Here is a 14,753-nt window from a genome sequence, read left to right on the forward strand (position 1 = left end):
CAAAAGCTTTGCTGAAATCCATATAAACTACATCAACTGCACTACCCTCATCTACACACCTGGTCACCCCCTCAAAAAATTCAATCAAATTTGTTAGGCATGACCTCCCTCTGACAAAGCCATGCTGACTATCCCTGATCAAACCTTGCCTCTCCAAGTGGAGATAGATTCTCCCCTTCAGAACTTGCTCCAATAGTTTCCCTACCACTGACGTGAGACTCACTGGTCTGTAGTTCCCTGGTTTATCTCTACAATCTTTCTTAAATAGCAGAACCACATGAAGAATTGGAGAAATGAAAATTAAGATTTTAAAGATGATATAAACATATCCCCACATTTGACTCGGTCACATGAAGAGGTGATGGTGTTTAAAATGATGGTGAAAAGTACTTAATGGGCTTTTATTTACCGTTGGAAACCTCATCCCACCCGCGGATGAGGTTTCGTTAAAAATGCAAAGACCGCCTGGGCTATTTGCGCGCCCGCCAACTGAAAGATGGCGAGAGTGAGCGACCAGGTCAGGATATCTGCCCAGCGACATCACGTGTGATTTTGTGCCCGATCGGGTCAGGCACGTGTCTGCCCAATGAACGTAAAACCCTGCCCAGGGTCAAAACAGCTGTGTGAGCCGATAGCTGTGGAGATCAAAGAAGAAGGGCCGGAAAGCAGTGCTGTAAGAGGTTCAATAATTTCACACGAGTGGTTAGTGAATGCACCTTCAAATGCTATATCCCATTACCTGCACCAATAGCCTCTGACACTGCTCTGTGCGCCACACTGCCCATTACTCACCTACCAACCATCTCTATCAATTATAACATACCCAACATATAAATGTTTATCTCACCATCCCACATTGAGCATTTTTACAAGCCTCCCACCTCCCACATCTCATAGCTTGCAAACACTGCCAGCCATCCAACCTTGGCAGTCACATTATATGAGACGGACACACTCTCCTCCCTCTTGCAGGAGAAGGTTGTGCACAAATAAGGGAAATGGAGCTAACGGCGAGTTGTGGGGAGAGACACATCTGCATGCTCTAAGCTCCATGGAGGAGACGGTCCTGGCCATTATCAGAATGGTCATTTCTGAGGCCGTGGCCAGTTGTGGGGCTGAAGCCATTGTGGATGACAGCATCCTCCTCACATGCCCCTCCCTCCTCACATGCCCCTCCCTCCTCACATTCCCCTCTCTCCTCACGTGCCCCTCCCTCCTCACATTCCCCTCCCTCCTCAGCATGCACTCTCTCTTCTGATTGTCAAGCCGCAGGTGGTGTAAGCGCACACCTCTTACTTTCCTCTCTCCCTTCACCACAACATTACACTTGTGCCTTTTTTCACTCAGTTAACCAGGAGGTGGAGCCAGCCCACGCAGTGGAGGATCAGCAGGGAGGCAGTGACGATGACAATGCGCCATCGCTTGATTTCACATTCGCAGCCACCAGCTGAGATACTGGTGCTGTGTGCTAATTCGAGGATAGGTTAGAGGAGGAGCCTACACATGGTGAGACACTAGGCATGTGTGCTGCAGCCAGGGCAGGGGTTAAGGATGGCACAGGTGCCAGCTTGTTGGAAGGCAAGGTCGCTCACAGGTTCTGCTGGCAGAGGACTCAGGTGAGCACTTTGATGAGGCTACTTGAGAAGGCTAATGGATATAAACAACAAAATTGGTGCATTGGGAAGCCTGCTAGAAAGCCTGCAGTCAATGTCAAGGAACATGCAGGATATCAACGGCTTCGTGAAGAGTTTGAAGCCCATCCTTTCCAGCGTGAAAGTGGTGGAACAAATCCATTACCACACGACTGGACCAACTCTTGATGCAATTTCCATTACATCACATCATCTTCCACCAAAGATACGAGTGCCCCAGTGGTGCGAGGTCACACCAGCTCAGACTGCTACCATCATGGCTGTGGATACCAGTGTTCAAAGTGGTTTTGCCGGGTGTCACTGCACTCCAGCAATCTTTCCTCCAAAAATTCACTAGGATTGATATGATGCTACCTAGGCGGAAGGGTCAGGTGGGGAGGTGGGGGAGGGGGCAGAGGGGTGTGGTAGGCAGTGGCTCCATGGGCTGAATGGGGGGGAAGTTGATGGGCGAGTGCGTGTGGGTGCGCTTCCGATTGGAGGTGCGGCACCACTTTACATGGGCTGGCCAATTAAGGCCCGCTCAGCGTGATGTCCACAGGGAAGTGCTATGTGCTCCCTGTGCTGGCAGTGGGGGGGGGGGGATTCCTAAAATCGAGAGTGTGCTCTTTCATGCATGCCACAAAGGAGCGCATTCATCTCCCTGAGGCTAGGTGCAGCCTCAGGCAGATCGGCTCTAAGTGTGAAAAAGCTCAAAATAGAAAAATAAAATTTCCCTAACATGTCCCCTCATGTCACATGAGTTGGGACATGTCCATAATTTCCAAAAAAAAAACTTTATTCAAATTTTTAAAACCCTACATGAAACCTCATCCCGCCGGTGGATGAGGTTTCATGTTTTTTCTAGTTGCCACCTTTAGACGGGCGGGTCCTTTAGTTACTTTAATTGACTCTGTCAACGGCCTCAATTGGCTATTGACAGGCCTCACCCCCGCCGACCGACAGTAAAGTCCAGCCCCGTGAAGCAGGAGCCTGCTCTCCTCTCCCGGGGTGGGAGCATTCATTCTTCATCCCTGCCCAGTTTGCCAATACCCCTGCTGCTGCCTGTCAGCCAGCCAGCCCATATTGTCGCCTCCCATGCTAAGGTGGTGCAGTCCACAGCCGGGCTTTCTCTGTCCAGAGCTGCTTGAGGTTATCCTGCAAGACCATCTGCAATCCCCCTCCACTGAAAGTCAGCCCCCTTCCACCAGCCACGCTGCAGCCTCTGAGGTGGAACTGCACAGGAGCACCAGGACAAACAAAGGTATGTGAAAGACAGGTGCCAACCGGAATGCACAAGTGTGATTAAATTACATTTGCACGCAATATGGTGCATAAATCTGGTTTGAACTGTATATTTTGTAGTGATTTTATTTCTACATTGCAGCCAACAGGACAATATGATGGTCAGTGACGGAGGGTAGGTAGAAGTGTGGGACTGCGGATGAAAGGGAATTTATGGTTACATTCACATGTATTGTGCTTGAATGAGTTCCTCAGGTGGAGCCTGTTGGCAGGGGATGTGTAGGTTCCTGTCTCCTTTCCTCTCTCTTCTCTTCCGCTGCCTACGCCTCCTCACACTCCCGCTCCTCGGATTCTTGCCAGATGGATGACAAGTGCGTTCACTCATGATGGTCAAGGTTGTACAGCATGCAGTAGAGCACCACCATTCTTAACGCCTGCTCTGCTGAGTCCTGCAGGACTCCTTCAGCGTGGACCAAGCAGTGGAATCATTGCTTCAGCTCCATCTGCCCTTATCACTCCTGATGGGGCAGCATGGCTCTCAATGAGTGCATGCACGCGCATGGGTTACGAACTGGACTCGTAAGTCATGTCATCAGCAGAAAGCTCTTGTTGCCCGGCAGCCCTGCCTTTGGCTTGCCGTGGGTGGCTCCAATGCAGCTGGCACAGCCGACTGCCGTTGAATGAGGGTATAGTTAGTGCTGCCTGAATACCAGGCATTGAGCTGTATGATGTGTTGCCGATGGGGCACACCTTCTGGAACCTTCTGGTTCCAATACATGGCAGATTTGGCATGTGTTATTCCCCAGAGCAATGTGCATGAACTCAATGGTACCCTGAACCAGGAAGAAGCTTGAAACCCGAGCAAACCCTTGTGTTCACTTCTCCTCCTTGACTCTGGCAAGACAGACAGAAATATAGTCAGCTCTCTTTGACCAGAGAGCCTCAGTTACCTCCCTTAAGCAATGGCAGACAGCAGAGCTTATTTCATTAGAACACCGAAGGTTAAGAGCAGATCTTATTTGAGTGTTCAAGAAATTGGGATCAGCAGAGTCCATTTTGGGCACGTGTGTCCTTAGGGTACCAAAATGGCATCCGGAGAGCGCCCCCCACACACACACACAGCTGATTTTGCTGCACCCCCGCCTACCTGAAAATTTAAATGGGGCGCGGTGACGTCGGGAGTTCCGCCTGACATCGGCGAGCGGGCCCCACCCCCCCCACTCGCTGACGTGTAAAATCCTGCCCTTGAAGTCAGCAAAAACTCCTTCAGCAAGGGCCACACAACTTTCTGTAGATTTTTGAGACTTGAAGTAACTATGAAAAGCTATGTCCCTGTCAATAAAGCCTTGGATCCCATATTCTAAAAGCTTGTTCCCCTTTAAAGATTTGTTTGCGTGAACCCTTAAGCCTCTCTTCTTCTCGTAACTTGGGCCTGAGTCTAGAAGCTGCTGCTCTTGTTCTGTCAGGTGAAGCTCAGCATGAAGAATAATGGGAAACTGAACTTAACGCGCGATATTTACATACAGCAGCTTTCATTACTTGGAGCTTAAAAGGCCTTGGTACTCTTCCAATATGATGACCTGTACGATATGTACAATGACTCTTCCAATATGATGACCTGTACGATATGTACAATGACTCTTCCAATATGACCTGTACAAAATAACAATATCACTAATATAGAGAATTGGAACTTCATCTGAGTATAATGGATTTGGGTCATCTTGCCAATTGAGAAACATCAACATATTAGGACCAGTTGCATTTTATATTTTAACAAGTATATTTCTGAGATTAAGTAGCCATGTTACTAAAGTTGTTTCAAATCCTTTCTCTCCCGAACAGATGTCAAGGTTTTAGAGAATCGACATCTGATTGAAAGTGTTCAAGAGCAAGTCCATGCCGCCCTTTTGGACTACACCATGTGCAACTACCCACAGCATGGGGACAAATTTGGACAGCTGTTGTTGAGGTTACCTGAAATCCGTGCAATAAGTATGCAGGCAGAGGAATACCTGTACTACAAACACCTGAGTGGGGAGGTGCCATGTAACAACCTACTGATTGAGATGCTGCATGCCAAGCGAGCTTAAGACGTACTGTTGATCTGTGAACTATACAACGGCCATGGTTTCTCAAAGGCAGGTTGTGGATATATTCCTTTATATTATTAATAGAACTACTGTAATTAGTAGTAACAAACGATTTTTAAATATACAGAACCTACGTAATCTTGGAAAACATGCAAACAGTATGTACAAAGTTTTTCAAATAGCCACTTTTTTTCCTTCATAACAAGAATTTTGACTTTATCATAAAATGGGCCATTCCTTATGACACAGCCCAGTCATCCTTACTTAGTGTTTACTGCATCTATGAAAATTGCAAACCAGCAAAAGAATGGCATTTACATTTTATAAGAAGTGTACAACCCGGAAACTTTTTAACCATGATGTTATATATCCATTGATTGTTACCCAGTGTTAGGGATTACAATTTCCACTTGTTTCTCTTGAAACAATAATGCACATTATAAAACAGTACCTTTCAAATGCTTCAAATTATAGTGAAAATGAATGTAAAATAATATGCAAAATTTAAGTCAGCACAGTGATATTTTCAGAGCCCCTAGCTACTGATCGCTGTGATTACCAGGCTAAGAACAACTGTGTCTTACTGATAAATCATTTGAGTTTGCTTTATACACTTCTACAAGAAACCTGTGCACACTTGTACTTTAATATTTGAAAGCTGAATGCACTTGTATTTTTACAGAGAGTTGCAAACAGTTAAGAGTATTGTATTTGTTATTTTTATGTTTCAAGTGTGTTTTTTTTCTGAGAGATATAGTAAATTGTGGAAAATGAGAAAATTACAGTGAAAACAAATGTTATACAGAAATTAATATTTAATTAGTAAACAACTGCTAATTCTGTCATATTTAACATATTCTTTTCATAATAGCTATACTGAATTAACAGTATTCTTGTATTGTGTTTTCTTGCATGTTTTTCCCTCTTTTCCTGCTAGTGAAATAAACTGATCAAATGTGTACACCACTGGTGTTCCTATTTATAACTCCTTAAGTGCCAACTAAAAAGTTCAAGTTATCCAGCCCAATTAGATAAAGGAGGCTTTGTTCCCTTCACAGTGCCACTATGTCAACATAGATGTGACCATCCTGTGGAGTTAGCAATATCGCTGCTGTCTATTGGAATGATAATTCATACAAGTGAAACATTAAGAGTGTACACATGCGTGAACAGACCAGGCTGTGGTGCACGGATTCTGCAGTTGATTAAAAGTTCTGCTACGATTGTAGACACTGTTCACTCCCAGTGAATAAACTGCATTTGTACAACTGTTTTTAACAAATCTATCATTTAACAACAAAAAATCTGAACCCTTAACGGTACAAAATATTTTATTCCATGTAATAGTTTCATAAAACAATTTCCTTCTTTCCAATCACTTTTGTTTAAAATGGCAGTATTACAAAAGAGGAGGTTCTATTTTTACAGTGGCTGATTGCAGTTTGGGGATGTACTGAATTTTTTAGTCATTATAATTGTTGAAGGCTTGTAGCTAAATATTTATATTCAGTCATGATAGTAATGCCAGATGTATCTAAAATATTTTGATTTTTTTAACTCTCAAAGGAATCATAAAAGCACTGTCTGGAAAGAGGGGCCATAAAGCTTAGGCATTAAAGTGCCACCTGCGCTTATGTTCATTTCCACTACTAGAAAATGTTCTTTTATTTTAAATGGGAATATTTCTAAATCCATTACATAGAAGGAATGGGGAAAGAGAGAGAAGTGCCCATTTTATCTATTTCCGTGAGGAAAATTTCCGGAAGCCACAGGTGATTTTGTTAGTTGTGAGATTGGGATTTCCACACAAATGAAGCAGGCAGTGTATTATGGCTTCTCCTTTTTGTGTCCTCGGTATTTCACCAATCATTGCAACTGCCACTCCTTTCATTTATGCAAAAGACACAGCTTTTGTCCCCCAAATTTAATGGAAGAACTGTGATGTTTTCTGCTTGTTGTGCAACTGTGAACTTATGTTTTAAGTTTATTTTTTTAATTATGCAATTATTTTAAATTAATTCATTTTAACAACATTTTCTAAAGACCTGCATGCATTTCATTGATAGATATGAAACAGTAGTCATTAGACAATTAGTAAGAGAAGTGACAGTGGGCGACTCATATGTTCATACCCTAATGACAGAATTTTGTTCAAGCAAAATTACCTGTTGAGTGTAGTGAAAGAGGTTATAAGTTACATAGGAGAGTGACATATACATTTCTTTCAGAATTATTATTGTATGTTATTACTCCTGTACAATTCATCTTATGTGTCTGTCAACTGGAACTTTAAGATGTGGCTAGTGATTGGTAAACTTTAATATTTCATTCAGGGGAAATAATTGGCTAGACTAAATGATGCAGCAAACAGTTACGTTTTGTAAAAGGAAGGGCCATCTCAAAGTAGGTTTTAAGCTGTTCTCACCCCGATAGAGGACAATCAGTCTGCTGATTTTTAAATATCAACGTATATTTATTGTGATTTATTTTTATTCAGTCTTTTTACTAATGATTTATCTCCGCAAATCACAAAATCCTCATAACGTGATTTATTTTTAGATCATATCTCACTAAATTTATTTATGTATTCTGATCTATTATTTTATTACAACTTGTTTTTAGATGCTTCAATGCGTGTTCTATACTGAATTAATTATATTTCCATTTCTGCAGAATATATTGTATTTAGCTATAAATATTAAATATGTGACTCTAGAATTTTTGACGTGTTGAAAAATCCATAAAATAATGGTAAAAACTAGTACAACTGGCTTTTTCCTGTTTTTTATTGTTTCGTTTCGGCCGAAAATGAACTTTTACTGTGCTATACGGCTATTGGCCGCAATCTCGGGTCAGTGCCTGAACTTTCACTGATAGTTGTCAAACATTTTGCTCTGAACACATTATTCACATTTCTTCTATACCAATCAGAAATAAATTGCCATTTTTTTTTTCAATTTAGAACGAGCAGCCATGGTCCAATATATAAAAGTGCAATGAAACATCATCAGTTGTTACAAACTAACTGTTGAAACTGAATCTTTTTCCTAGTCAATAGAGTAAAAATTAATACTTTTACACAATGAATTTTCTTCCCAATAGTGTTTAACATTTTGACCATATCTTTGAAATATGTAACATGCAACTTTCCTAAAACACACATATTTATTACACTATGTCAACTGTACCGAGATTCAAAAACAGATTTTTTTTAAAGGTTATTACACCATGATGTTTCTGTTCATCAGGAGTATATTTCAAATATGCTATTCCCTTGCAATAGATGCTGCTGATTTTAATTAAGAAGTTCTTTTGAAATAATGGTTAAATGCTTTGATTTATAAGAGGTTGAAATGCTTTCATAATATTCCTTAGAACAGGTGGTAGTGCAGGGTGGGAGGCAGGGGAAAGAAATCAAGGGTAAAATAAGCATCCCTGGGTTTTGGACGGAGTGGTGCTGATGGGTTGAATGGTCTTTTCTCATTTGGGTTTTAAGAAAGAACTTGGTCAGTCTGAAAGATTATTTCCTTCTATATTTATTCCTAAATTAAACCCAAGTGCAATTTAATTATTCACGATATATTTCCATTTGTTTGAAATAAACTGAAATATAACTCATTTCTGAAGTATGTTTGGTGTGTTTTGGTTTTAAGTTTTCAGAAGATTTCAAGGATTAATTTGGAGACACATCTTGTCAAAAGTAAAAATAAAATTCTTCTTAAAAATGCTTTCTTCTGTACTTCTCTTTCCTCATCATGTATGTTTTATATCTAGGGATTAATGGCATTATAAATTGCTGCGTTCTTGTGAATTAACAGTTTATAACAAAAATGTACAATTATCTTCAGTAAATGCATTTCCAACTCCCCTAAACACCGAATGTGGATCTTTAACGTGGATCAATTCTGGCAGTTTTAATTAAAACTAAAGTTTTTTCATAAGTGTATAATCCACCCATCATTACTTGTTTCATTTCTTTGTTAATAATTTCTACTCTTAGCCCTTTTTGAAAATTGATACTAAATGGTGAGGAAATGGCAGGATCAGATTGAGTAATGGGCATCACAAATTCTTTCGACATATCAGGACTTTAATGCTCAGGAAATAGTGAACTACTGGCTAGGATAAACTGGTGTGTACATGTGTTTGCTGCGTCCCATGTGACAGATGTAAGTGACATTTGAACACAATAATGAATGAAAAATATAATTAATTTTTGAGGTATATTTGGGTTTAAGTTTTCAGAAGATTTCAAGGATTAATTTAGAGACGGTTTTTGTCAAAAAATAAAAATAAAATTGTTCTCAAAAAATGTTTTCTTCTGTACTTCCCTTTCCTCATCATGTATCAATATTTCTGGATGTTTTATATTTAAGAACCCAATGGAACAAAGCAATGTTATGCAACTGCTATCAGTATAACTATGCCAAAAATGTATTCTGAGCAACATGTCTTAATGCATTGAAACATTTTACTTTAAACGCAACAAATCCAAAAGATAAGAAGGGTTGACTAGTTATAGTGTTTATTAGGACTTCATACATGTATGTTGGAGAACAGTTTTTTAAAGATATTTTGAAATGGCAACAAAGCAGAATACTTAATTGACTGTTTCTAAGAATATCTGTAATTTAATCACTGCCACAAGTGACTGTGTGTTATGTGACATTTTCAATAAAGATGTATTACAATATTTCTGTTATGGTTTGCTTTTTTATATGCTTGGAATAGTGTATAAATTATAGTTATGAAGGGCACATTACAATAACAACATTGTATGAGAAGACAACAATGACTTCAATGTTTTACTATATTATTTTCAAATATACACACATTAATAATGCTTAAACACTTTAAATCTGTGTGTTACTTCGCATGAACAAATATCGTACAGATATGGACAAGTAACAAACTGGGCTCAACAAATGAAAGGTTTGGGCTCCACTTTTCCTTTCCCCATGTTATCACAAAATATTCCCAAATGTCTCTAACTTGTATCAGTGCAGGATAACAACTTTGCTGCAGAGTTTCAGAAAATTAGTATTGGTAAACAGCTAAGGCATATCTGTTTGGCAAACATTTTGTAAGTAACCCAAAGGAAGAATGAAAGCAGCAATCCACTAAGACACCAATGCAACATGTTGTGAAGCTTGACTTAAAATAATTTTATGGTTGAAAATTGACATGAGGGCATAATGTTTGTTTATCTCCTATAGAGGCGCTATGTAATAACATTTAAGACTTCTTACCTTAGTGGCCTTTGCATGTTGCAAAAGACCGGCTATGACCTCCTTGCATCGGCCTCTGACACTATGATGTACACCTTGGTGTATATACACGTTGGTGCTCTGTAGCAAGATTACCATAAACTATCGCTTCCATGCTTTGACCATAAATCAGAATTCAGATACCAGTCATAGGACAAATTTCAGCTCTCCACAAATGGTTGAGCAACATTTATACCAAATACAAGTTCCATTTTGGAATGATATGAAGTCTTTTGTCAAGCATTATTATGGGATGCATCATGATTGGCTGGTTTGCCATTTCTTTGTTCCTACAGATTTGTAAACTTCAAAGCAAGAAGATCGTAAGCAGTTTTTTAAAAAAAATTCTTTCATGGGATGTGGGTGTCGCTGGCTAGGCCAACGTTTATTGCCCATCCCTAATTGCCCTTGAAGAGGTAGTGATGAGCCGCCAGAGCTGATAGTCTGCTGTATGGTGTGGAAAGAGTCTGTACCTAGTGATCCTTCCCGGCACTACTGGACTGGAAGGAACTAGATAGTGCAGTGGTCTCAAAATCTTTATTTCAGCTCTTTTGCCAATGTCCTGGTCATCAGCCGGTTCTGCAGCCAGAATAAAATCAAATAGTCCATCAATGCCTGATGTCACAGCCACTTTTACACTATCAGAAGGGTTTACAATTCATACCTACCATGTTAATCTTCGGTCACTCAGTGTGCAGGCCAAGCAGGTCTGAAGTACGACTGCTGGGTCTGCCCTTGAACATGGTGAGAGCATAGGTTCAGGAGGTGCAATATCACTGGGAGCAGTTTCTTTGCCTGCTCGACAATATTCAGAGCTCTGATACATGCACCGGAGGACATGGAGTATGAACATGCAGTGTCCACCAGTTCACCTAGAGTCTTCTGTAACGTTTGAGGCACTATAACTCTTCACAGCATTAGTAGATCATTCCTCCAAAATACAAGTGTGAATACCCAGGAGTGATTTCAGTTTAGTGGGTTAACTGAATGCAGTATAGGCGTCTGCCAAGGGAAAAGTGCTTTGAGAATATTTACTGATGTTTAATGTAAATTATTGTCACCCTTCACTGGTTCATCCAAAGTAGGGTCAGATGCTATTTAATTCCATGGAATAACAACACAAACAGGCCATTTGGCCCAACTGGTTTATGCTGGTGTGTATGCTCCACATGAGCCACTTGACATCTGGCTTCATTTAACCCTATCAGCATAAACATGTATTCCTTTCTCGTTTTTATCCAGCTTCCCCTTAAATGCATCAAAGCTATTCACCTCAACTACTGCTTGTGTTAATGAATTGCACATTCTAGCAACTTTCTGGACAAAGAATTTTCTCCTGAATTCCCTATTATATTTATTAGTAACCATTTTATATTTATAGCCCTGAGTGTTGGCTCAGGATGTGTAATATCACTGGGAGCAGTCTCTTATGCTGCTTGACAATATTCAGAGTTCTGGCACATGATCAGGAGCATATGGAGCACGAACAAGTGGAAATATTTTCACGCCACCAACCCAACCAAATCTCTTCAAAATCTTAAAGAGCTCTATCAGATCACCCCTCAGTTTTCACTTTTCTACAGGAAAAAAAAATCTAGTTCACATTTTCTCAATGGGTATAATTCACGATATAAAAAAAAACTATTCCACTTAAAGGATCACGCATATCCCATGATCAGGAACCTCAGAGTAGTACAACTCAGATTTCTAGCATCAATAATCTGTTTCCCTGAATATGTCAACACTATTAAACAATTTTCTCTAAATAAATAAAGGGAGGATGAACAAAAATATATTAAAGCTGATAAACCTTTTCCAATAGTTTGCTTTTTGAAGAGGAAGAGACAGATTATTTAAGAAAAATAAAGCACAAATATATTGAAAGGGATCATTCACATCAGTTGCTTTTTATTTTTTTTATCTTTTATGATGTTTACCTTGAACATTACAGCATAGAATTACCCATTTCATCTTCTTCACGTAGCTATAGTTTTCACAAACAGCAGATAAGGACATTATTGTAAACCTCTAACTCAAGAATAACAGGATTCTAAGGCTAAAATTGCTTATTTCTGTTTTGACCACCACCCTACATCAGTCGATTAACCTGAGAAACCAGAAGTCACATCACTCTGGCATCACTCTGAAGTTGGCTTTTGTTTTATTCCTCTCCAATGTCACCTTCTGAAAACACCTTCTGTGTTAGAAAGTGAACACAACTTTTCCATCTAACATAACTGTGTCCTTGCCTATCACATTTGATAATCCTGGTGCAAGGCAATAGTAAGTGTCACTATTTACTATATTACAGGCTTAATAGTTAATGTAATATAAAGAGAGAAACTAGATACTTAAAACATAAACTTCAATGAGTTGGTGATCAGTATCTTGGTGACTGCCATCACAAATGCTAGAGGTCTTGTTTGGTTGAGGTTTAGAGTCCACTTTAGGAATGCAAAAGCGCAGTGCACAGATCTTGGTTTTAAAAGCCCAACTTTAGCAAATAGTTTTTGGTCTTCCTTCACATATCAACTGCAAAGTCACTTAGGGAGACTGTATATCCCCCCCCATCAGAACTGTTGTGTTGATGTTTCATAATCCTGCAAGTGAACATAAAAATCTGAACACTGTGTGATATCGAATAATGTAGCATTACTCTGAATAATCTGAGATACAGACTAAAAACTTCCAATATACTGTTAGAATACACATTCAACTCCAGATTATCTTCAGCTACAAGATAAGCATTTGCTTTTCCCCTTTCGAAGGAAATTATAAGTATTTTAGGAAGTAGGTGCAACACGAGTAGGAAACACACATTATTTGGAAGACTTTAATATATTGTAGATCTATTGTATTACTATATTGTATTAATATATTATGGTATTGTGGAATAGCCACTTTTTAAATATGATGATATTAGGAACCTTAGATTGAGCCTGTATTCAAAGGCAGCAACAGGAAAACAGGGGACAAAAACATTTTCAAGCAATCTGGATGGTTACATTTCCGGAAATGTTTCTATTAGTAGATTTTGTTAGTCCTGATGGTTATAGTTGTGATTTGATACTTTAAAAAATGTTGGCTAAATCTGAATGTGTGATGGTCGATATATGGCACAGGAAATGAGATGTGACACACATGCTATTATGCCTTTTATAAAATTTATATATATCTATTCACTGCAAAAGCTCATTGTCTTACAAAATAGCTCCTTGGCAGAAAGCCATTCTTTGTACCATATTTCCTCCTCTGAGCGTTTCTTCTCTGTATCCTCGTTCTCCTAACCCAATTCCCTCCCCATCTCCAGGACTTCAAAAGCATGGACCTAATCTCCTCCCGAATCTTTCTATTCCACTAAAACCTACAGACTTTGAAAGCCTAAGATTGGGGTTAATAATCAATGACTACTTTTTTAAAACCAGTTTCCTCTCAACTAGCTTCAGACTTGATATTTTACATGACAACTCTTCATCCTTAGGCTTCAGAATTTAAAACAAAAATTTGTCCCCAGCTTTTCACTATGGGGCAATTTTTGTCAGGTGAGTTTTGGTTTCTGTTTAAAACTCATACTCTGCATCAAAAACAGGCCAGGGATAAGGTTAATTTATTGGCTTCATTATAATCTCATAGGGAGCAATTTCCAACTGGTCTGTCAGAATTAAAACAGAACTGCATCTCTTAAAGTGAGGTTGCATTCCAATGTTTGTTTTGTCTGTAAGGTGCTAGACTAAGAAACTTCTCAAATGTAGAAACTAGGTGCCAAGGTTCTCAGAAGCATCCCTGGAAGTGTTTCTAGAAGAGAAATAACTCCTGTTCCCCAGCAATGCCAGGGAGGTTGTCCAATACATAATTAACTACGCATGGAGAGAGATTGCAGAAGTTGTCAGCACTAGGAGTGTCACCCACAGGTCTTAAGAGTGCAGGATGTGCTTCAGGTACCTCACCTGAGTGGCTAAGTGAGTACTGCTATTCATTCATCTCTCACTAGAATACATGTCAGTGGTTCTTCATTCACACGCTAGCATTCTGGACAATCCCCTTACCTTCACCACCTTGCCCAAGGCCATACCTGTACCAGCTTTCATTCACCCTACAAACATTCAACCATCACTCCCTTGTCCCCTTCACACCAGCAGCAGCAGAGTCCACCCTTCCTTCACACCAGCAGCATTCTCCTCCCAGTGCAGCCTTTGCAGAGTCCACCCTTCCTTCACACTCCAGACGCTTATTTCCCTTTCAGCGACTCTTCATCCAGCTTGCATTGTTTCTTCTCCTCACTCTCAACATACACACAAGCAGCATACGCCCCTCATATCTGCGCTCTCCTCTTTAGTAACTACACACTAACTCTCTTTCTGCAGGAAGAAAGCGCAAAATGATTGTCAGAGAAGCAAGACTGGGGGAGGACCAGCTAATCGATGGCAATGGCCTTCCAAAACTGTGTGTATCAAGTAGTTTCATGTTGGGAGCCCTGACTGAACAGAGTCTCCTGCAACTCTCCTTCAATGGGAACAAAA

At 40.0% G+C, this 14,753-nt stretch overlaps 2 protein-coding genes across 2 annotated transcripts in view; one reads left to right on the top strand and one right to left on the bottom strand.

The window, feature by feature from the left end:
* LOC121281024 (nuclear receptor subfamily 5 group A member 2-like) overlaps positions 1–4,976 on the top strand; it is a 108,221-nt gene extending 103,245 nt beyond the window's left edge. Inside the window, exon 7 of the mRNA XM_041193598.1 lies at positions 4,719–4,976. Coding sequence (XP_041049532.1) covers positions 4,719–4,966 — 248 coding nt within the window. The 3' untranslated portion in view covers positions 4,967–4,976. The remainder of the gene's footprint in view (positions 1–4,718) is intronic.
* Positions 4,977–10,469: 5,493 nt separating this feature from the next.
* LOC121281538 overlaps positions 10,470–14,753 on the bottom strand; it is a 185,314-nt gene continuing 181,030 nt past the window's right edge. Inside the window, exons 33-34 of the mRNA XM_041194487.1 lie at positions 10,640–10,812; positions 10,470–10,523 (exon numbers count right to left, since the gene is read on the bottom strand). Of these exons, the coding sequence (XP_041050421.1) occupies positions 10,470–10,523; positions 10,640–10,812 (227 nt within the window). The remainder of the gene's footprint in view (positions 10,524–10,639; positions 10,813–14,753) is intronic.

The sequence above is a fragment of the Carcharodon carcharias genome, chromosome 8 (genome assembly GCF_017639515.1).
Source record: "Carcharodon carcharias isolate sCarCar2 chromosome 8, sCarCar2.pri, whole genome shotgun sequence".
In the NCBI taxonomy this organism is placed as follows: Eukaryota; Metazoa; Chordata; class Chondrichthyes; order Lamniformes; family Lamnidae; genus Carcharodon; species Carcharodon carcharias.